General features: G+C 42.9%; 1 protein-coding gene across 1 annotated transcript; it reads left to right on the top strand.

Annotated features, from left to right (window-relative positions):
- Nucleotides 1-829: 829 nt before the first annotated feature.
- Nucleotides 830-24,144, top strand: LOC139573813 (sodium channel regulatory subunit beta-1-like). Its single transcript, XM_071397705.1, has 6 exons — nucleotides 830-2,632; nucleotides 15,293-15,459; nucleotides 17,870-18,107; nucleotides 22,242-22,383; nucleotides 22,574-22,645; nucleotides 22,922-24,144. Exons 1-5 carry the CDS (start codon nucleotides 2,581-2,583, stop codon nucleotides 22,638-22,640), a joined length of 666 nt encoding a protein of 221 aa, XP_071253806.1. The 5' UTR covers nucleotides 830-2,580; the 3' UTR covers nucleotides 22,641-22,645; nucleotides 22,922-24,144.
- Nucleotides 24,145-24,840: the final 696 nt, after the last annotated feature.

Here is a 24,840-nt window from a genome sequence, read left to right as displayed (position 1 = left end):
GTTCCTGTAGTTCGTCCAGACAAGGAAAAGGTGTTTAGCACCCTCCAGCCAGTGCCCAGCATGCTTTCAGCGCCTTCTTGACTGCCAACAACTCATGATCCCCCACGTCGTAATTCCACTCCGCGGGAGACAGCTCCATGAGTAGATGGAGTTTAGCTGGCGATCCAGTGCGTTGGGAAAGAACAGCCCCTACTTCAACCTCGGAGGCGTCCACCTCCATGATGAAGGGCAGAGACGGGTCAGGCTTTAGAAGGCCGGCAACGCCGACCGCGTGAGCGGGACATGAGGGGGAGCCAAAGCGGAGGCTGGTGAGATGGCACGTGGGTATATGCTTCTAAAAATCAATGAGGAGATGGGAAAAGCAGGACTTGCAGCGGCTGATGAGAGCAGTGTGGGTGCAATGATTGAATAACATGTATGTGCAAATGTATTATGTAACGCTCGCCAGTATGTTACATAAATGTTTAATGCTTTTTGACCTGTCCCCAAATTAATATAATTGTTTCAGAGTTTGATTTGATATTTCAACCTGCGTGTCCTGATCGCATCTGGTGTGGATGAACAAAATCCATTTGCGCGCCATGGCAGACGCACGCGCGGTTTGGTCAGCAAATAATGCTACAGCGCCGTTTCATAGGCGTATAGGCTCTGATTTGACCATTTTACGCTTACTATAGGCCTATACAGTGTGTTCGAGAAACACACGTGGATTTTGCATGGGATGAAAACAGCACATTAAATCATCGTTGCCATCACAACAACATCCACATACCTCTCCGATCCTCCCTCTCCATCCCACTGCTGCAATACACTACTCCTCCCATTCACCTCACTCCCCAACCTCTCTTAGCGCTCCCGGTCCCAAAGAGTGATATAGCCTAAATAGGCTGCAGCCTTCCCGAAGACCATGTAATTTCGCAGTCTCATCCGTTATCTCCTCGGCGCTCTGGTCACCTATTCAATAGCAAATTATGTAGAAAAATTGCCTGTTCGTAGGCCTACTGTGGATACTATTTGAAAGTGCCTAGAATGGGATTTTTCGCTTTTTATTGGTAAAATTCTGTGCCACGTTTTACTCGCCGAAGCAGATCTCTCAAACGCACGGAATTGCCTGGGAGGCAACAGTCGACCGAAAACCTTGGAGTAGACGCAATGGAGAATATAATCTAAAGAGGAACACATGGGGAAAGAAAATAAGGAATAGGAGGGTACCGTACATAACGACAGATATTGCTCATAAACGCAGCATATCTTTTTAAAATGTGAAGTTGCCAGAATCAGAGAAAGTCACGAATTTTATTCGGTTTTTAATTAGGCATTTTGATTAATTAATTTCGTGCTTTGTATAGTCATATCCAATAATATATCGGAATGTAGTTTAGTAGGGTATGTATATGACCACTGCTATAATAACAAATGGTAAAAAGTTAGATAGGTCAATAGGCCTATTGTAAAGTTATTTCTACATGCCTTCTTGGCCACAATCACCCTTAATTGTTGTGTATGGAATGACCTGTTATCCCGACCTGTAGGGGTTAGTGTTACCGTGCACGAGTGTATTGGTATGAACAAGAACAAAAATGTAAGCACTAAGTAGGCCTACTGTAAGTCCTCTGGATAAGCGCATCTGCTAAATGACAAAAATGTAATGTAAAACATCAATTATCATAAGTGTTGTGGAATGATGTTTATTTTTGCAAATATAACACGTTCTTATGGTGAATAGTGCATTGCATCTCTCAAACTCATTGCACAATTATCTGTCTTCCATGAAATGCACAAATTCTATCAGACACACTAATGTTGTCTTCTACTTTCTGAGCCTAAACTCAACATGTCTTCCTGAGAAAGCTCATCACGAAGAATCATTGATCGTATCAGCTGCTAGTCTATTTACCACATGTTGCTTTTTTTCTGTGCACACCCAGTCACATTGCCAAACAGCGCGTCCAGATTATAAACAGTTGAACAAAAGCTTTAAACGAGCAGCCAGGGTTACTGAAACCTGAGGCGCAGGGCATTATTTCCTCATCATTGGTAACTGAATCCGGTTGTGTGGGGCGACTGTGGATTCTGTAGACTGTCAGCTGGACAGGCACCAGTCTGATTTAGAACGGAGGCCGGTGAGGTAAGGAGGAGGCTGCTTATTCCTGATAAGGACACAGCCTAGAGCTGACATCCACCTCACCTGGCCACTCACCCCACAGAGGGACACCCCCCAGGCCAAGCACCAGCTGAAGAGGAGGACGAAAAATGTACTCTGACTGTGAGCTTCGTCTCACCAGAAGAGGTCCTGCCTCAGATCTCCTCCCCCAGACTGGTTGAGACGCTCCAGTTGTGTTTTGATACTTTTCTCTTGAGTTTTTTTTTTTTTACCCATCCTCACTGGAGTGAGAGAGTGAAGACATTTTGAAGACCCAGAAGTTTTTGCTCTGAGAGTACCTTTACTTGGAGTAGCTGCTAATAGACGGAGACCTACAGTCTTTCTTTGTCTTTCCCTGTCTGTGGTGTTTGTGGTGTGTGTGTGACAGTGCTTGTCGGTTGGCACCGGTGAGAGCCGTCTCCCTTCCCTCCGCCAGGATGTCTGCAGTTCAGCTGCTGCTGGTCCCGCTAGCGCTGTGGGCTCTGCAAGGTGAGTGGCCAGTGGGTGGTTGTCACAGCCACAGTCCAGTCTTCACTCTTTGTCTGCTCTTATAGGGGCCAATAAGCATAGGGGCCCAGTACTGTGTGCATGGTCAGCTTTTGAGAGGAGAAGGGTGTGTGAATCTTTTGTTGTTTGAGCCTTAGTTACAGGGACTCTGACTGCTGTTGTTACACTGATTGTTAAATCATAGAGATACAGTATATTGAATGTCCTGTGCGCTGTTTAACCAAGCTTTCATTCCCATTAACTGCAATGAACAAGACCAGTGTGTACTTCTGTGTGTGCGTGCGTGCGTGCGTGCGTGCCTCATTTTGCCGGATTGCTCACTAAAAGCCTAAACCAGCTGCTCTTGTTTTCAGAGCGAATAACGAGATGAGATGAGGCCATGCCTTGGAGTTAAAATTGAGGGCTCAGTAGCATGGAACAGTCTAGAACAGTGTAGTTTATTACCTGTACTCATTGTTGCTTAATCGGTCACCCAAGCCCACTGTGTCTACCCACCTAGCATCATGGAAAACAGAATGGACTGTGCTGTGAGGTGTGCTTCTCTACGGTTTGCATACAGCAAATATATTACAGTATGCACAAATGCACATAATGTACTCTGAATCGATATTACATGTACAGTGCTGTGAAAATGATTTGCTCCCTTTCAAATTGTCTCTCCTTTTGCATATTTTTGATACTGACTGCTATCAGATCTTCAACCAAAACCTAATATTAGATAAAGGATAAAGAGAACCTGAGTGAACAAATAACACCACAATGACATACTTATTTCATTTATTTCACAAACAAAGTTATGCAACACCCAACGCCCCTGTGTGAAAAAGTAATTGCCCCCCTAACACTCAATAATAACTGGTTATGCCACCTTTAGATGCAATGACAACAATCCAACGCTTCCTATAGTTGAAGCTGAAGCACAGCTGGGTCATGTACGAGATGGGTCCCATTATGTCTGGCAAAAATCAAACGCAGTCCACAGTAAGAACCTCATACCAACGGTCAAGCACGGTGGTGGTAGTCTGATGGTTAGCAGATGTTAATGCGAGTGTAGCGAAATGCTTGTGCTTCTAGTTCCAACAGTGCAGTAATATTTAACAAATAATCTTAACAATTCCCGACAACTACCTAATACACACAAATCTAACAAGTAATCTAACAATTCCCCAACAACTACCTAATACACACAAATCTAAAGGGGTGAAGGAGAATATGTACATATAAATATATGGATGAGCGATGGCCGAGCGGCATAAGCAAGGTGCAGTAGATGGTATAAAATACAGTATATACATGTGATATGACTAATGTAAGACATGTAAACATTATTAAAGTGGCATTGTTTAAAGTGACTAGTGATCCATTTATTAAAGTGTCCAGTGATTGGGTCTCAATACAGTATATACATGTGATAGGAGTAATGTAAGATATGTAGACATTATTAAAGTGGCCTTATTTAGAGTGGCATTGTTTAAAGTGACTAGTGAACCATTTATTAAAGTGTCCAGTGATCGGATCTCAATGTAGGCAGCAGCTTCTCTGAGTTAGTGATTGCTGTTTAGCAGTCTGATGGCCTTGGGATAGAAGCTGTTTCTCAATCTCTTAATAGATGGAACCATGAATTCTGCTCTGTATCAGATAATTCTACAGGAGACTGTCACGCCATCCACCTGTGAGCTGAAGCTGAAGCGCAGCTGGGTCATGCAGCAAGACAATGATCCACAACATACAATCAAGTCTACGTGAAAATGGTTAAAAAGCAACACATTTTAAGTTTTGGGATGGCCTGGTCAAAGTCCAGACCTAATCCCAATTGAGATGTTGTGGCAGGACTTGAAACGAGCAGTTCATGCTTGAAAACCCACAAATGTCGCTGAGTTACAGCAGTTCTCTGTGCAAGAGTGTGTCAAAATACCTCCACAGCGATGTGGGAGACTGATCAACAACTACAGGAAGCATTTGGTTGCAGTCATTGCAGCTAAGGGTTGTCACGACCAGTTATCAAGTGTAAGGGGGCAATTACTTGTTCACAAAGGGGAATTGGGTGTTGCATAAGTTTGTTCATTAAATAAATAGAATAATTAGATATTTTTTGTTGTTATTTGTGAAGTCAGGTTCCCTTTATCTAATATTAGGTTTTAGTTGAAGATCTGATAACATTCAGAATTAAAAATATGAAAAAATAGAGAAAATCAGAAAGGGGGCAAATACATTTTCACAGCACTGTAGTAGCCTTTACAACCTCATTAGCCAATGCAGGAGGCAAGGTATAGAAACATGCTCTTGGGGAAAAAGGTCCTGGTTTACAATGCTAATGCCCCAGTTGGTAATTTGAAGAATGTCCCGTATGGTGCTATTCATACACCTGTACCTGTGTGGAACTGAGTCATCCATCTCTCCCCAATAAAATATGTTATAAATAGGCCAAACTGACCCCCTATGTCAGGTTTCCCCAACTGGTTCATTGTTGGACATAAACGACCATAAAATCCCAAGAAATCAGCTCCAAGTGATGTTAATTTTGGAAATCGTTCCCAAGTGTTCCCACGCATAATAGAGACACGTGATTGTATAAAATGTAAGTATGGTTTGAAATGATTATGTTTCAGTCAAATATTATACACTGTATATACCAAAGTATGTGGGCACCCATTCACATTTGTGTATTCGGCTATTTCAGCTACACCCGTTGCTGACAGGTGTATAAAATCGAGTACACAGCCATGCAATCTCCATAGACAAACATTGGCAGTAGAATGGCCTTACTGACGAGCTCTGTGACTTTCAATGTGGCACTTTCAATGGAGAGCATGCATTTAGTTTTACTAACATTTAAAAGCAGTTGGAGGCCACGGAAGGAGTGTTGTATGGCATTGAAGCTCATTTGGAGGTTTGTTAACACAGTGTCCAAAGAAGGGACAGATGTATATAGAATGGTGTCGTCTGCGTAGAGGTGAATCAGAGAATCACCAGCTGCAAGAGCAACATCATTGATATATACAGAGAAAAGAGTCTACCCGAGAATTGAACCCTGTGGCACCCCCATAGAGACTGCCAGAGGTCCGAACAACATGCCCTCCGATTTGACACACTGAACTCTATCTGAGAAGTAGTTGGTGAACCAGGCGAGGCAGTCATTTCAGAAACCAAGGCTATTGAGTCTGCCGATAAGAATGTGGTGATTGAAAGAGTCGAAAGCCTTGGCCAGGTCGATAAAGATGGCTGCACAGTACTGTCTTTTATCGATGGCGGTTATGATATCGTTTAGGACCTTGAGCGTGGCTGAGGTGCACCACCCATGACCAGCTCGGAAACCAGATTGCGTAATGGAGAAGGTATGGTGGGATTCGAAATGGTCGGTGATCTGTTTGTTAACTTGGCTTTCAAAGATTTTAGAAAGGCAGGGCAGGATGGATATAGGTATATAACAGTTTGGGTCTAGAGTGTCTCTCCCTTTGAGGAGGGGGATGACCGCGGTAGCTTTCCAATCTTTGGGGATCTCAGACGATACGAAAGAGAGATTGAACAGGCTAGTAATAGGGGTTGCAACAATTTCGGGGGGTAATTTTAGAAAGAGAGGGTCCAGATTGTCTAGCCCAGCTGATTTGTAGGGATCCAGATTTTGCAGCTCTCTGGATTTGGGTGAAGGAGAAGCGGGGGGAGGGGCTTGGGCAAGTTGCTGCAGGGGGTGCTGAGCTGTTGGCCAGGGTAGGTGTAGCCAGGTGGAAAGTATGGCCAGCCGTAGAAAAATGCTTATTGAAATTATCGATTATCGTAGATTTATTGGTGGTGACAGTGTTTCCTAGCCTCAGTGCAGTGGGCAGCTGGGAGGAGGTGCTCTTATTCTCCATGAACTTTACAGTGTCCCAAAACCTTTTGGAACTACAGGATGCAAATTTCTGTTTGAAAAAGCTAGCCTTAGCTTTCCTAACTGACTGAGTATATTGGTTCATGACTTCCCTGAAAAGTTGCATATCGCGGGGGCTATTCGATGCTATTGCAGAACGCCACAGGATGTTTTTGTCAAGTCTGGGGTGAACCAAGGGCTATATCTCTTCTTAGTTCTAAATGTTTTGAATGGGGCATGCTTATTTAAGATGGTGAGGAAAGCACTTTTAAAGAGCAACCAGGCATCCTCTACTGACGGGATGAGGTCAATATCCTTCCAGGATACCCGGGTCAGGTCGATTAGAAAGGCCTGCTCGCTGAAGTGTTTTAGGGAGCATTTGACAGTGATGAGGGGTGGTCGTTTGACCGCAGACCCATCACGCACTCAAGCAATGAGGCAGTGATCGCTGAGATCCTGGTTGAAGACAGCAGAAGTGTATTTAGAGGGCAAGTTGGTCAGGATGATATCTAAGAGGGTGCCCATGGTTACGGATTTAGGGGTTGTACCTGGTAGGTTCCTTAATAATTTGTGTGAGATTGAGGGCATCTAGCTTAGATTGTAATATGGCTGGGGTGTTAAGCATATCCCAGTTTACGTCACCTAACAGTATGAACTCTGTTGATATATAGTGTCCAGGTCACAGCTGGGGGCTGAAGGGGGTGTATAACAAGCGGCAACGGTGAGAGACTTGTTTCTGGAAAGGTGGATTTTTAAAATTAGAAGCTCGAATTGTTTCGGCACAGACCTGGATAGTATGACAGAACTCTGCAGGCTATCTCTGCAGTAGATTGCAACTCCGCCCCCTTTGGCAGTTCTATCTTGTCGGAAGATGTTATAGTTAGGGATGGAAATTTCAGGATTTTTGGTGGCCTTCCTAAGCCATGATTCAGACACGGCTAGGAATTCAGGGTTGGTGGAGTGTGCTAAAAGCAGTGAATAAAACAAATTTAGGGAGGAGGCTTCTAATGTTAACATGCATGAAACCAAGGCTTTAGCGGTTACAGAAGTCAACAAATGAGAGCGCCTGGGGAATGGGAATGGTGCTGGGGGCTGCAGGGCCTGGGTTAACCTCTACATCACCATAAAAATAGAGGAGGAGTAGGTTAAGGGTACGGCTAAAGGCTATAAGAACTGGTCGTCTAGTGCATTCGGAACAGAGAGTAAAAGGAGCAGATTTCTGGGCGCGGAAGAATAGATTCAAGGGATAATGTACAGACAAAGTTATGGTAGGATGTGGTATGGTAGGATGTGAGTACAGTGGAGATAAACCTAGGATTTGAGTGACGATGAGAGAGGTTTTGTCTCTAGAGGCACCAGTTAAGCCAGGTGAGGTAACCGCATGTGTGGGGGTGGAACAAAAGGGCTTTCTAATGATTATTGGGCAGGGCTAGGGGTTCTACAGTGAAATAAGACAATAACCACTAACCGAAACAGCAATAGACAAGGCATATTGACATTAGGGAGAGGCATGTGTAGCCGAGTGATCATAGGGTTCAATGAGTAGTACTAGTCATGAGTAGCACTAGTCAGGGAGCCAATTCCATAGTCGCTGCTACGCTAGGCGAGCTGGATGCATGGCGATTCAGACAGCTAGCTGGCCGGGACTAGCAGATGGGCATCCGGCGACGTCGCAACGGAAGAGCCTGTTGAAACCACCTTGGACGGTTACATCAGCAGACGAGTCATGATGGATCGGCGGGGCTCCGTGTCGGCAGTAAAGGGTCCAGGCCAATTGGCAAAAGAGGTATTGTAGCCCAAGAATTGGCTGGTGGACCTCTTTGGCTAGCCGGAAGTTGAGCCTAGCTCCAGGCTCCAGGCTATATCGCACTGTGCAGACTGGCAGGAATTGACCAGGTTGAGGCTGGCTGATGTCCGAGTTAACGGTGAGGACCGCTAGCAGTGGCCAACTGACTACTAGCTAGTAGCTAATTAGCTGGCTAGCTTCTGAAGGGGGTTCCGGTTCTAAAGAATAAAAATAGCAGATCCGTACAACATTGGGTGAGGCGGGTTGCAGGAGAGTAAATTCAGTCCGTAGCTGGAAAGTGAGATTAAAATATATACGAAAAATATACGAAGAAAACAATATATACACGGGACAAGACAAAAACACATGTCTGACTGCTATGCCATCCTGGATTATATTGTGAAGAGTGTAAAATTAGTCTGTCCTCGGTTGCAACTACAGAGTTCCAAACTGCCTCTGGATGCAACGTCAGCACAAGAACTGTACTTCAGGAGCTTCATGAAATGGGTTTCCATGGCCGAGCAGCTGCACACAAACCTAAGATCAATAGCGCAATGCCAAGCGTTGGCTGGAGTGGTGTAAAGTTCGTCGCCATTGGACTCTGGAGCAGTGGAAACGCGTTCTCTGGAGTAATGAATCACGCTTTACCATCTGTCAGTCTGACGGATGAATCTGGGTTTGGCGGATGCCAGGAGAACGCTACCTGCCCCAATGCACACTGCCAACTGTAAAGTTTGGTGGATGAAGAATAATGGTCTGGGGCTGTTTTTATGGTTCGGGCTAGGCCCCTTAGTTCCAATGAAGGGAAATCTTAACGCTACAGCATACAATAACATTATAGACAATTCTGTGCTTCCAACTTTGTGACAACAGTTTGGGGAGTGCCCTTTCCTGTTTCAGCATGACAATGCCCCCATGCACAAAGAAAAGTCCATACAGAAATGGTTTGTCAAGATTGGTGTGGAAGAAGTTGATCGGCCTGCACAGAGCCCTGACCTCAACTCCATCGCACACATTTGGGATTAATTGGAATGCGGACTGTGAGCCAGGTCTAATCGCCCAACATCAGTGCCCAATCTCACTAATGCTCTTGTGGCTGAATGGAAACAAGTCCCCGCAGCAATGTTCCAACATCTAGTGGAAAGCCTTCCCAGAAGAGTGGAGTCTGTTATAGCAGCTAAGGGGTGGACAAACTCCATAATAATGCCGATGATTTTGTAATGAGATGTTCGACAAGCAGGTGTCCACATACTGTTGTTCATGTAGTGTATCTGTTTGGGCTTCTTGCAGTCAATTTGCAGTCTACAAATTATTTGTAATAATGTTCCGGCTCCCCGACCATTTGCTGAAGAAAAAAATCGTCACCATGCGGAATCTAGTTCATGATCCCAGCCCTATGTGAAAAACATGCATGTTTCTATTTGAATGGATGTACACACATTGTCTGGCTACCCAAACTCCTTGCTGCGGCCAAACGCTACTCCACGCCCACGGACGTTAGTTTCTTCCCCGCAATTAGTCTGGATCTGAGTACCTCCCAGACGATTTTCTAGAATGCTAACAAATTCTTACCATTCTGATTGGTCCCAGAAACCAATGGGTTGGGCGAGAGCCAGAACACATGTGGGTAAAGCAGCATTTGGAAAATTCGTCATTGGCTTTCTTACTCTGATTGGTTAGAGATGATCCAATCGCTGATGACTTTGTTTTGTACAACACCTTTCATTTTGACGTCACCACAAACGACTTCAGTGATTTTAGTCAGACTGAAGTATGTAGTGAACATAGAGCAGCGGGAAGAATTCAGAGTCGTCAGGCAAGTACACACACGTGGCCCTTACAATTACAGAGCGGTGGTGAAAGCACAAATCAAAGAGAATGTTTGCTGATGCATGGTCAGATCTATGAGTGTACAGTATATTTTGTATGTATGTATAAGTACGTGCTGTGGTTTTGCTTATGCTTCCATGTGGCATGCTTTGATTATGCTGAGGCTCTGAATACAATGAAGGAAGCATTTCCTTAAATGGGAGATTTAGGGAGAGCTTATCTCCCCCAGGCATCCTCTGTCCCCCTCTAACCCTGCCCCTGTAAACGAAACAACCGCTACCGCCACTCGTTGTCCCAAATGTAGGACACACAGTATGCCCACCATGTCCCCATCTAAACCTGCCCCCGTTAGCAGTACCGCGGCCCTCGCGCTACCATCTGTAGGACACACAGTTTACCCTTGCTGGCAGCACCACAGCCAAATCTCTTAAAAGTATGTCAGTGCATCAAAAGAATGGAGGGATTTAGAGAATGGAGAGTTTCTGCACAAAGAGAGCTGCCGAGTGATGGAGGACAATGAGACCAGGCTAACAAAAAAATTGTTTTTGAGAAAAAGGGAGAGAGAGAGAGCGAGAGAGAGAGAGAGAGAGAGAGAGAGAGAGAGGTTGGGGTGGAGGTATGAGCGTTATGCAACAGCCCTTCTGCAACGGGTAAATAAAGCAGCCTGTCTGTCTGCTGGACCGGCCGGGCCAAGTGAGGGCAGCCCAAAGAGAGACAGGGTCTGGCGTGCTGTGCACATCTGTACCCATTCAGGGAGAAGAAATGAGAGAGGACAGACAATGGGTGATGATAAGGACAGACAGACAGAATCCTCAAAGAAGCCTGGTCTTCAAATACAGTAGATGAGAGTGAGACAGGTAGATGAGAGTGAGAAAGGTAGATGAGAGTGAGACAGGTAGATGAGAGTGAGACAGGTAGATGAGAGTGAGACAGGTAGATGAGAGTGAGACAGGTAGATGAGAGTGAGACAGGTAGATGAGAGTGAGATAGGTAGATGAGAGTGAGACAGGTAGAGGAGAGTGAGATAGGTAGATGAGAGTGAGACAGGTAGAGGAGAGTGAGACAGGTAGATGAGAGTGAGACAGGTAGATGAGAGTGAGACAGGTAGATGAGAGTGAGACAGGTAGATGAGAGTGAGACAGGTAGATGAGAGTGAGATAGGTAGATGAGAGTGAGACAGGTAGAGGAGAGTGAGATAGGTAGATGAGAGTTGGACAAGCAGATGATTGAGACAAGTAGATGGTGAGACAAGAAGACCAAAATGGGCCGATCTCAGTTTTCCCCCGATATGACTAAACTGCATACTACCTGCCTCGCTTGTCCTTGCTGTTGACAAGAGTGTAAAACATAAAGACATATCAAAACTAAAGAATGGGCAGCCTTGAGGAATCCTCGCTGTTAGAGTGACCATCCTCAATGTTAGAGTGACCTGCACAGGCCCATAGACCCATAGCCTGTCAAATGGACGAGCAGGAATTGCTAGAGGACGAGGTCAATGTTAATGGCGTACTGGAAGTGGCAAGCCTCTCCAAACTCTCAAGCACTTTGGAGATGAGATCAATTCAGTAGTTCATATCTTCAATTAAGATTACCATAATTTCTTCACTTGCCCATTTCAAATAGCCCTCCCAAAGGCTTCCCTGATTGATGGGCTCATGTTGTGTGTGCTAACATCTTGGGAATGAAGACTGTAAATGGAAATGCAGCAGCCATTGCACTGCTTAGATCATTCAAATCCTTGCAGTTGTGATCTGGTTCAAGCTTCTCCTATGAGTTCAGAATAGCCTCAAAATGAAATATATTATTCAAATCTGTAAATTTGATGGAAGCTGTAATCTATCCGTTTAATCTAATCCACTAATCTGGACCATGACCAAATGTTCTAATTGCACGCACACACACACACAGTGAATGGAGTGTTTTTATAAGCTCTTTGCACGTTCTTAAGTATGGTTTTACTTGACTGTAGCTACTATAATGGCAGAAAGTTTGTACCTGTTATGTACTCACTGATAAAACAGTACTCTAAAAAACATTAAAGAAGTTTTCCATTAAATGTCAGAAAAGTATGCATAGGCTTTATTTTTGGATTGAACTAAAATATTTGTTTCGATCTAATTACAACAATCGACGAGACAAGAGAAACAACCCAAGACAAACACATGCCCAGGGTCATCTGCAGTGGTAGCCATACATTTGATAGATAAACTGACTGTTGGTCATAGATCCTCTCTCTCTCTCTGGGTCTGCCCATGAGTCAAAGCAGTTCAGCCTCAGGTTGAAGCAGTTCACACACACAAAAACCTCCACACACAAACAGCCAGCGTATTGGGCCTGGAGACAGGGAGACCAATGAGGAGGGACGATAGTGCTCCAAAGTGATTTCCTGATGGGTGTCTCACGACAATGCCTTCTCACTCAGCAGTGACGCACTGATTACATCTGAGACAGTGCGTGTGTGTGTGTGTGTGTGTGTGTGTGTGTGTGTGTTCTCTTTCCCTGAACTGATAGAAGTCCCCAGACCACACTTCAATGTACAGTACTATGGAGATTCTAATTCAAAGATAGAAAAATCGTAGGGGAGTGTCAATAGGCCATTTTCAACACAGATCCAAGAATTCTTGCATCCTCAAATGCAACGCTGGTCTAGATGTGTCAAATCCTCTGAGAAAATGAATGTGACAAACAGTACATTACACCTATTTGTTACTATGGAAAGTTTCTTTCTTAGTTAGTGTCCAGGGACATGTTATGGATGTTTGCTATTTCCCCAGGTCGAGGGTGTGTGTGTGCATCTCCACTGTGAATGGGTGGTAACCTTGTCATGGAAACTGACGTGATCTGTTTCCCTTCTGTCTCTCTCTCTCTCTCCCTCTTTCCTTCGCTCTATAGATTCCTCTTTCATTCTCTCTATTTCTCTCTCTCCCTCCTTCACTCTACTGTAGATCACTCTCTTTTATACTTTCTCTCTCTGCTTTGTTCCTCTATCTATCTCCTCTCTGGCTCAGAGAATGACCATCCATCCTCTTGCAATCCCTTCCGTTCCTAACAGTTGACTTACCAACATCAGTCTGTAGGGACTGACAGATAGACAGCCGTTTCCGGGACTGAACTATAACTCACCATTTTGTATTGTTGCATTCAGACTGAGGGCATTCAGTAAATTGATATCAACGGCTAATCCCCCACACTGCCCCCTCTCCTAATCTAATCTGCAGTTTCTGGAATATTAGTTGCATAAGGCGAATCTCTGCCCAACCGTCAACAGATTACGCAATGGATTTGGATATTGTGTGCTGTGTCTGTCACATTACCGGAAATGAGTTTGCAGAAGGTTGATGATAGGTCGCTGAGTCTGCACTTTGTTTGGATGAGTCTACACACTCTGCATGTTCTGTTCCTCTCCTCTCGCTGTCTCTGCTATGAACAGCCGGCAGCAGTATCCACTCCTCCCCACTGTGCCTCTCTCCTCTCCTCTCTTCATTCCTCTTCAAACAACGGCCTGCTACTGTTTGTGTACTCTATAATTACACTGCACTGTGTCAGTTTTCACCACTCTCCCTCTCCCTCTCCTTCCTCTGCTGTCTTGCAGCAATGGTGCATCAGCATTATCTCCTGTCTTGTGACCTCCCCCAACCCCCTTCCAACTCTCTCATTTGCTGGATGATATGGTGGTAGTGTGAAATGTGACAGTGTTGTGTCCTCATGTCTGTGTTCCTTCCGGGTCTTTTCCTTTCTGAGCAGTCAAAACCAGCCATCTCTGTCCCCTTTCTCCACGTCTGTCTGCATGGGCTGTATCCCGACCCCCCCCCCCCCCCCCCATGTGGAAGTAGCTGATGTGATGAAACTGTTGTGATGTTAACTTTCTCTCCTCCTCCCCCCTCTCTCTGCAGTGAATCAGCAAGCATTATGCCTGTCCCCTCCTCTGCCTCTCCTGGAAATGACTGTTAACTCTCTCTCTTTCCTCCCTCCTTCCTTCCTTTCCTCTCTCTCTCCCTCCCTCTGTTTCTTCCCTCCCTCCCTCTGTTTCTTCCTCTTTCTCTGCAGTATTCTCTCTCTGTCTTCATCTGTATCAGTATTCAGTGTTGCAATATTTCTATCAGAGAGTTCTCACATTGGTGCATATCAGGTAGTATATTATGAATGGTGACTATGAAATTCAACCAAACTATGTAGTGGTTTATTTTCAAGTCACTTTCCATCTGACCACCTGTGCATCCTGTCCCCTTCATCTCATTGCGGTTGAACAAAAAAGCATCGCCAGAGGTCAAAGCTGAAAATAACACGAGATCATTGGTTGAGAGCGATGCAGGTGCAGATGCCTTTGTGGAAACTGCAGGGTGCAGTGTGAGAAAGAAACACTTGCAGTTCCAGGTGTGTTGCTCTCGGCCGATGTACAGTATGTGACATGATGGCATATATAGACTTATGCGTCTATATATGCAAATAGCTTACTTATATCTACCTCGCAGACAGGCTGCAAGGAAACTAGCTTCGCTCACTGCAATCTGTTTATTTCCCCTCAATTTCTACATCCAGGTCACCCTTAGCAATTGTAGCTTTTTTAGCTAATTCGTCAATAGACTATATGAATCTGATAGAAAAAAAACACAATTGACCAAAACGACAACAAAACGTATATGGAAATTATGAGTGGAAATAAATAAATAAAACAATTTGCTCTGATATTGAAAAAAAGACAAGCATGCTATGAGCGATAGGAGCAAGCACGCAAAACAAAAACTCTGAATGATATCATTGTCATATTATCTGCCAATTCAATTGACAAGCATTAGGAAACAGTTTGTCTGCAATATCACTAGAGCATTGGCCTTGTGTCAGCCTGTTCTCAAGCCATGGATCAATGCACAAGGGTCAACACCCATTATGGCTCTCAGGCCTACTTCAGATTTACTCGTACACTGCACTCCATTTTTAGTGAACGTGGTTATATTGACCAACCGTTTATAGTGATCAAATTATCGTGCTGCACGGATGTGACCACTGTAAAAGAAGTGTGCACTCCCACAGGGCACAGACGTCAATTCAACGTCTACTCCACGTTGGGTCAACATCATTTCATTGAAATGACGTGGAAACAACGTTGATTCACCCAGTGGGCTGTAAAGACAAATATCCATGGCTAACTGTATGTTTGTTGTACTTTCTCTCTCCTTAGCGTCTCTATGCCATGGAGCGTGTGTGGAGGTGGATTCTGACACTGACGCAGTGGTCAATGAAGGCTTTAAGCTGGGCTGTATCTCCTGTAAGATGAGGGGCGAGGTGCCCGCCGAGGCCACTGTTGAATGGTCCTTCATGCCCAAAGGGGAGAGCGAGTTCACAAAAGTGAGTAGACACGGATCTAAGGGCCCATAGGGACAGTAGTGGGATATATCCCAATTATCTCTCCTCCTCGCAAAATGTGCACCTGTTCACTTTCCTTCACTGATTTGAAAGGAAATGACTGGTAGAAGAAATATGGTACTCCCACTAGCCCATGACTGCACCAATCCAGTGATTTTAGATCTGTGGCAAGTAGTGAATGAGTGCACACTTAAAGAGAAAATAAATATTGTTGAGACACACCTTAGATTCTCCACACTTTTCCTCTATTGGTTGACCTAACTAACTATAGCTAGGCTACTCATGATGTATTGCTTGTTTGTTTTTTGCTTTTGAAGCGCTTAGTTTATTATGAAAACCGCTATAGAAATGTGATAAATTATTTTTATTATTCAACTTTGCACTTGCACACTCACCGACATGGATTTTAAAGGATTGGATTGGTGTTAACATTGGCTAGAGGGAGTTTCCACCGCTGTTAAATCCATGACAGGGAGTGTGCAAGTGCACAATAAGTGATCCCTCCCAGCAGAGTTTAAAAAGTGTTCCCATTCATTCTGTGGGGATCGACCCCATAAGGGGTCATTGGGGTAGCCAAGCAGGTTGACTTGTCTGTTGTATCAGCAACAAAGGCAGGTCTTTTAGTTTCAATTTGGATTATGAAACAAGGTTTCATAAGCAATTCATGAATGGGAGAGCCCCACTGATCACAATGACTACCAAGACATCACACCAATGGGTGCTGTACAATGGAGACACATCAAGATAGATCATTTTAACTCATTCAGTAAAAAGACAAAACACATCAACCAAAACAAGCATGCATACATTTCGTAGGCAATTTCTATGTCAGCAGAACAAGCAGTCTCTTCTCCAGTGAAATGGGCACTATCATTTATCATGAAAGAGCATCACAGCCATGTAAATCATGCAATGCTGTCAATAAGAGATTGTTTTAGTTATGCACACTGGTCTAAAACGGATTCACCCCTTAACATCCAAACTTTTGTTTCACAGTTTCCAAATATTGTAGTGTCAAACCAGGCAACTGGCTGCGGCCACTCCTAGCAGGAGCCCTTGTTGAGGCTGTATTAGTCAGGGCCTGCCTGCACCACTTCCTGATGGGATCTCTCTCCTCATGTATGCGTTTATGTGCTGGAGCGATTTAATAGCTGATGGCCGCCCTGTATTGATGTTGGAACACACTCTTACCTTGTAGGGAAACGTGTGTATGTTTACATCTGACACTGAGGAAAACTAAAACCATCTCTTATTGAGAGCAATAATTGTTATAGACATGCATGCTGTTATAGACATGCATGCTGTATCAGGAAAAACACTGCAAATGATACTTAAATTGACGTAAAAATACTTGGAAGTATTTTTTACTCCGTTCATTTTCCCTGACACCCAAATGTACTCGTTACATTTTGAATGCTTAGCAGGACAGGAAAATGGTCTAACACACTTATCAAGAGAACATTCCTGGTCATCCCTAATGCCTCTGATCTGGCAGACTCACGAAACACATGCTTCATTTGTAAATTATGTCTGAGGGTTGGAGCATGCCTCTGGCTATCTGTACATTTTAGTAAAACAAGAAAATGGTAGAGTATGGATTGCTTAATATAAGGAATTAGAAATAATTTATATTTACACTTAAGTATATTTGAGCAATTACATTGACTTTTGATACTTAAGTATATTTAAAAGCAAATACTTATAGACTTTTACTCAAGTAGGATTTTACTGGGTGACTTTCACTTGAGTTATTTTCTCTTAATGTATCTTTACTTTTACTCAAGTATGACAATTGGGTACTTTTTCCACCACTGCTTATACTGTACCAACCAAACTGCTTTAGAAATCACTTCATCTTGTTTTGAAATCACTCCATAATCAAATCATAACAGAACCAAAGTGCCTGATTGAGCACTTAGTCCAGAGAGATGAGCCCTTGTTGATGCAGAACATTGGTGCTTTGACAAAAGTGCTGCACAGATTTCATCCAGTAATGTACAAATTCTAATATCCTAATATGATCTGCCCAGGATGAGTGTGTTGGCTCACCAAACCCTGTCTCATATAGCCTAGAATAAAAACGAAGTAATCTTGTCCAAGCCAGAATAGCAGGATCCTATCTCCTGTTTCTGTAGCGTGAGGCAGCTCGATGTACAAGTACACCCCTGGACAGGATGCTAGTCTATCGCAAGGCCTTTCCCCCAATACATCTCCTTAATGCTTTAACAGTCTTTGGTATGACATAATCAAGGTTCAAACGGCCTACCTTCCAATCTCAGGGCATATGCTCTAACCACAAGGCCAATCCTAACTGATATGCTCCATTTAACAGCATATTAGTTTGTTTGCAAGCTCGTATGTCTCACTTCCCCCCCATTGTGTTTCCCAATAGATCTACAGCTATGAGGATCTAATGAGCGACATCCCGGACGAGCGCTTCTACGAGCGTCTGGACTGGAACGGCAGCAAGAAGACCAAGGACCTGCAGGACGGCTCCATCTACATCCTGAACGTGACGTGGAACGACACGGGCACTTACCGCTGCATCTTCAACCGCACCCTCACCTTCACCTCCTACGAGTTCCACACCAACGCCACCAAGATCGTCCACCTCAACGTGGTGCCAAGACGTAAGGCTTTGGCTTAGGGTTCACAGGGTTAGGCTTAGGTCTAGACACAAATGAACACACACACACAAACAGTATAGTAGACACACACCCTCATCTTGGGATAGGGGAGAGGGAGAGAGGAGGGGAGGAGAGAGGGGAGGGTGGAAGAGAGGGAAATAGTACACTAAGATCACCCTCGTGAAAGTAGTGACATGACATGGGCTTACTTACACCCTGCATGGGGAGGGGGAAGAGATGGAGGGGAGAGAGGGTGCTGGGGAAGGAGGTTGGGTGGGGTAGAGGGAGGGAAGGAAGGAAGGTTAGAAGAGAGGACGAGAGTGGACCGACACTCGATGTCCATGCCTGAATTGACAAAAATTGCAATATTGTCAGAGCGAATGATGGGTTATGCAGGGGTTATATGATTTTGATTTAGGGTCAGGGTTAGATAGTCCATGGTAGATTGGACCATGTTTCAAAATGGAAGCATTGACATCAAAATCAAGGACATATGACAGAGGGACGAACAGGAAACAGTCATACATCTCATTATCTATACAGCTGTTGATGGATGGTTAGTAGTAGTAGCCCTGTCACAGAGCGGTCACAGCTGTCATTAACGCTCATATCTTCCAATCCAAAGGCTCAGCCACAGCCACGCCATTGATTGTCCAACACATCATTGTCAATGACAGCTGGCCATTAAGTAGATACTGTATCAAGAAAGACATACAGTAGACATGTACATGCAGAGACAGATACAGTGCCTTCAGAATGTCTTCACACCCTTTGAAAAAAAAATTAAAAAATGTCACTGGCCTACACACAATACCCCATAATGTGAAAATGGAATCATGTTTTAAAAAATGTCTACAAATTAATTAAAAATTAAAGCTGAAATGTATTGAGTCAATAAGTATTCAACCCCTTTTTTTATGGCGAGCCTAACTAAAGTTCAGTAAACATTTGCTTAGCAAGTCACATAATACGTTTCAAGTCACTCACTCTGTGTGCAAAAATAGTGTTTAGCATGATTTTTGAATAACTACCATATCTCTGTACGCCACACATACAGATAATTGTAAGGTCCCTCAGTCAAGCAGTGAATTTCACACACAGATTCAACCACAAAGACCAGGGTGGTTTTCCAATGCCTCGCAAAGAAGGGCAACTATTAAAGAAAAAAAGCAGACATTGAATATCCCTTTGAGCATGGTTAAGTTATTAATTACACCTTGGATGGTGTATCAATACACCCAGTCACTACACAGATACAGGTGTCCTTAATAACACAGTTTCCAGAGAGGAAGGAAACCGCTCAGGGATTTCACCATGAGGCCAATGGTGACTTTAAAACAGTTAGTTGAAGGCTGTGATAGGAGAAAACTGAGAATGGATCAACAACATTGTAGTTACTCCACAATACTAACCTAAATGTCAGAGTGAAAAGAAGGAAGCCTGTACAGAATAAAAAATATTCCAAAACATGCATCCTGTTTGCAACAAGGCACTAAAGTAAAACTGCAAAAAAAATGTGGCAAAGGAATGAACTCTTTGTCCTGAATACAAAGTGTTATATTTGTGGCAAATCCAACACAACACTGAGTACCACTCTTCATATTTTCAAGCATGGTGGTGGCTGCATCATGTTATGGGCATGATTATTCTCGGCAAGGACTAGGACTTTTTTTTTTAGGATAAACAGAAACGTAATTGAGCTAAGCACAGGCAAAATCCTGGAGGAAACCCTGGATCAATCTGCTTTCCAACATAATTCCCTTTTCAGCAATAACCTAAAACACAAGGCCTAAAGGCCTAAAACATATAGTTGCTTACCAAGACGTCATTGAATATTCCTGTGTGGCTTAGTTTTATTTTTGACTTAAATCGGCTTTAAAATCTGAGGCAAGACTTGAAAATGGCTGTCTAGCAATGATCAACAACCAACTTGACAGGGCTTGAAGAATTTGAAAAATAATGGGAAATTGTACAATCCAGGTGTGCAAAGCTTTTAGAGACTTACCCAGAAAGACTTATAGCTGTAATTGCTGCCAAAGGTGATTCTAACACTCAGGGGTGTGAATACTTCTGTAAATGAGATATTTCTGTATTTCATTTTCAATAAATTTACTAACATTTCTAAAAACAAGATTTCACTTTGTCATTATGGTGTATTGTGTCGACGGGCAAGATTTTTTTTAAATCCCATTTTGAATTCAGGCTGTAACAAAACAAAATGTGGAATAAGTCAAGGGGTATGAAAACTTTCTGAAGCACTGTACATACATACATACATACATACATACATACATACATACATACATACATACATACATACATACATACGCTACAGTTAAAAAGTTTGGGGTCACAGAAATTCTTGTTTCCATGAAAACAGATGTGAAATGATTTGCAAAATGAATAGGAAATATAGTCAAGACATTGATAAGGTTATAAATAATGTTTTTTAAATTAAATAATAATTGTGTCCTTCAAACTTTTCTTTCGTCAAAGAATCCTCCATTTGCAGCAATTACAGCCTTGCAGACCTTTGGCATTCTAGTTGTCAATTTGTTGAGGTAATCTGAAGAGATTTCACCCCATGCTTCCTGAAGCACCTCCCACAAGTTGGATTGGCTTGATGGGCACTTCTTACGTACCATACGGTCATGCTGGTCCCACAACAGCTCAATAGGGTTGAGATCCGATGACTCCTCTTTCTTTTCTGGTTAGAGCCAGTTTGCGCTGTTCTGTGAAGGGAGTAGTACATGAGATCTTTAGTTTCTTGTCAATTTCTCACATGGAATAGCCTTCATTTCTCAGAACAAGAATAGACTGCCGAGTTTCAGAAGAAAGGTCTTTGTTTCTGGCCATTTTGAGCCTGTAATTAAACCCACAAATGCTCCAGATACTCAATTAGTCTAAAGAAGGCCAGTTGTATTGCTTCTTTAAATCAGCACAACAGTTTTCAGCTGTGCTAACATAATTGCAAAAGGTTTTTCTAATCATCAATTAGCCCTTTAAAATGATAAACTTGGATTAGCTAACACAACGTGCCATTGGAACACAGGAGTGATGGTTGCTGATAATGGGCCTCTGTACGCCTATGTAGATATTCCATAAAAAATCAGCCGTTTCCAGCTACAAAAATCGCTGAAGCTGAAGACTTATATTTCCCTCACTAACTTTAAACATCAGCTATCTGAGCAGCTAACCGATCGCTGCAGCTGTACATAGCCCATCTGTAAATAGCCCATCCAATCTACCTACCTCATCACTATATTGTTTTTATTTACTTTTCTGCTATTTTGCAGACCAGTATTTCTACTTGCACATCACCATCTGCTCATCTATCACTCCAGTGTTAATTTGCTAAATTGTAATTACTTCGCTACTATGGCCTATTTATTGCCTTACCTCCTCACGCCATTTGCACACACTGTATATAGACTTTATTTTTTTCTATGTGTTATTGACTGTACGCTTGTTTATTCCATGTGTAACTCTATGTTGTTGTTTGTGTCGAACTGCTTTGCTTTATCTTGGCCAGGTCGCAGTTGTTCTCAACTAGCTTACCTGGTTAAATAAAGCAACATTAGCAATGTCTACACTGCATTTCTGATCAATTTGATGTTATTTTAATGGATTTTTTGTTGTTGCTTTTCTTTCAAAAACAAGGACATTTCTAAGTGACCCCAAACTTTTGAACGGTAGAGTACATACATACATAGAGACCTACTGTACTGCTTTAATGGACCTGCATTTGGATGAATGATTTTTCTACTCAAGAGAGGAGAGGTCAAAACTTCCAAGAGCTAAATAGCTTTCATAATCCTAAGTAATATTTTAAAGGCTTCCACAAAGGTTGATACAGTGTCTCTAGAATGTTGGGCTTAGCAGCAAGCTTAGTCAACTCACCCACTACTTGAGGTCATTCCACCAGTTTTAGTTGAGATTAATGTTGACCTTGAAAAACTGGGCCATTTCCAGTGAAACACTGAACCCTTGTGGATGTCTGGGGATAATTGTACCATCATGTTTTCTAGGAGGCATCAGACATTCAGAAACCTGTATATTTTCATTGAAATAGGTTCTAATTAATTAATAATTAATTAAGCCCAAGGCGTTCCCTTAACCCCTCCTCTCATTCTCTAGTGACCAGGGGGATAGCGTCCATCTTGTCTGAGGTGATGATGTATGTCACCATCATTGGGCTGCAGGTATGGCTGGTGGTAGAGATGATTTACTGCTACAGGAAGATATCAGCACAAGGCGAGGAAGCATTGAGAGAGAGCGCGTGAGTAGACACAAACACACAGGTCCAATTCAATCACAGATACCTTCGCACAAGAGCACACACGTTTTCCCTCAATCTTCCTCTGAAAATATTATTTTCTTGCTATGTAATTTCCTAGCGAAAACTGCTACTTTCTAACTGCCCCTCTCTCTTATACCTCACCTTCTCTCTCGGTCTCTCTCTCTCTCAGGGCGGAGTACTTAGCTATAGCTTCGGAGAGTAAAGAGAACTGTGCAATGGTGGCAGTGACAGAATAGCACTGGTAGGTTTCCCCTACTACTAATCCATCACTGGACTCTTGGCCGTTTGTTGTCTGTTCTTTCCTTTACTCTTGTTCTGTCACTGATGCGAACTCATATCAGCACCCAGAACCAAATCACCTACATTTTAAAGGGGAAGTTCAGGATTTTATAACTTGATATTAGATGGTTTCTTCCCCTAAAATAAATCCAGGAGAAACTTCACCTTTATGGGAGTCACAAGAGACTAGTGGACTCATGGCATCTCCAAGTTTTCTTACAAGTTGTTTTCATTTCAGGTTAAAGAATGGCTCCAAACGACGAATAGCTCTCGATAGCCCTTCAACACTTCACCCTTTCTTCCAGACTTCCATTATGACACCATCTCATTACCCCATCCAGGAGGACAAGCAGCCAAGAGGCTTGTCCAGAGAACAGATGGATGAGAAGTGAAACAGCCAATGAAAAAGGACGTCACTGTATTTAAAAGCAACTATACAGCACGAGTGTACTATCTAGCAGTACTATAATATCAAAGAGAGTTGTAAATACAGTACGTATGCTTAATTATGCAATCCAAATCTTCATTGTAATACTGATACATTATAATAAGTTAGTTCATACATAGCATTGTACATTAAGTAGAGCTGCATGTTTTAGTTTAAACATTTGAAAATGTTTAAACTATCGTTCTACCGTTGTGACTGGAAACCTCAATATGCAACATCCATACATATATTTATTGCAGTATAATTGCATTCTCTGCATATTTCATTAATGCTTTATTTGCTAGATTTTCCTTACCATATTTACAACAACCAAGGGCTTGTGATATTAGCTACCATTTTACTGCCATGGGAAACTACCATAATTTGTTCAGTGTGCCTAGAGCAGGAATGTCTGACTGGTCAAAGACCAAAATCTCTACGGAGCAGAATACATTGAGCTGCTATTGAAAAAGAAATTGACATCCCTGTCATTCCCATTTGGCAGTCAATTCTGTATTATACCTCCAGGGGCAGCATAACACTGCCTAATGTGGACTGCAATCTTGCACACATACTTTCTTGTATAATTTCCTTGGGATCTGGGTTTAACTACCAAGGGGTCTGGGTTTGCAACATTTGAAGTACGGAAAAGTGAAAGAATAATAGGATTGTTATTGCATGATAACTGCCACACATGAACAAATTATAATTAATGTTCAAGATTCTGAAATATTCAAAATTCCCTATAAAAACCTTGAAGCTGATTTGGTCAGATTAGAGATTCTAGTCACCTTTCACAGAACTTCTACATTCAATAGCGGAATATATGTTGGGAAAAAACAACAGGCTTATAATAGGGAATAGTCGACTTCTGCCGTCATTTAAAATGTTCACTGAAGAGAGCTGATCCAGTACACACTACTGTGGAAATGTTGCTTGCCAAAACGGTCAGCTTTATACCATAATACAATTGTCATGTGAGAATGGAGTAGGCTTTATGTCTGGTTTATTAAATCAAAACAATTTCTACCTTATCAGATTTTTATGTTTGTGGGAACTTTTCAGGTCTCTGACAAGAAAGACCCTCTTTCACACGCACACAGAGACAGACAGAGTGTAATAATATAATCTGAAGAGCATAGAGGCAACTGAAGTGTGGGACAGAAATGGCCTGTTGTTCTGGCATGCAGTCACATGTTGTATGGCTGTCACTGAGCTGTGGCTAACCTCATGATAGAGTACCTGACTGGAACCTGGTGATGTCACATTTCCAGGGAACTGACGGGCTGCTCACTGGGAGTCAGGAGGACCAGATAGCAGATAATGTAGTCTGTTGACCAGGGCGTTGACCATGACCGACTTCGGCAGTGGTCAAACACAAACTTTCCCTTATGACCTTTTAAAACCACTCGTATTAAATATTTAATTGACAATTTCCAAAATGTACTTCAACATAATGTACAAGGTGCCTGAGGGTGGCCTTACAGTTAAGGGCCCTATACTCTGCACATATACCTTCTCCCCCTATTCTAGCTTTGACTCGACTGATAGCTACGTTGACGAAAAATGTACTTTCTATACCTGTAAAATGTGGTTGTCCCACCTAGCTATCTTAAGACGAATGCACTAAGTTGCTGTGGATAAGAGCGTCTGCTAAATGACTAAAACGTAAAAATTGTACGTATCCTAGCGACTACCAGCCCTACATTGCATCTTCCTTCTCTCCGTCT

This window comes from Salvelinus alpinus, chromosome 4 (assembly GCF_045679555.1).
Source record: "Salvelinus alpinus chromosome 4, SLU_Salpinus.1, whole genome shotgun sequence".
In the NCBI taxonomy this organism is placed as follows: Eukaryota; Metazoa; Chordata; class Actinopteri; order Salmoniformes; family Salmonidae; genus Salvelinus; species Salvelinus alpinus.
This window is presented reverse-complemented; position numbering and strand designations above follow the sequence as displayed.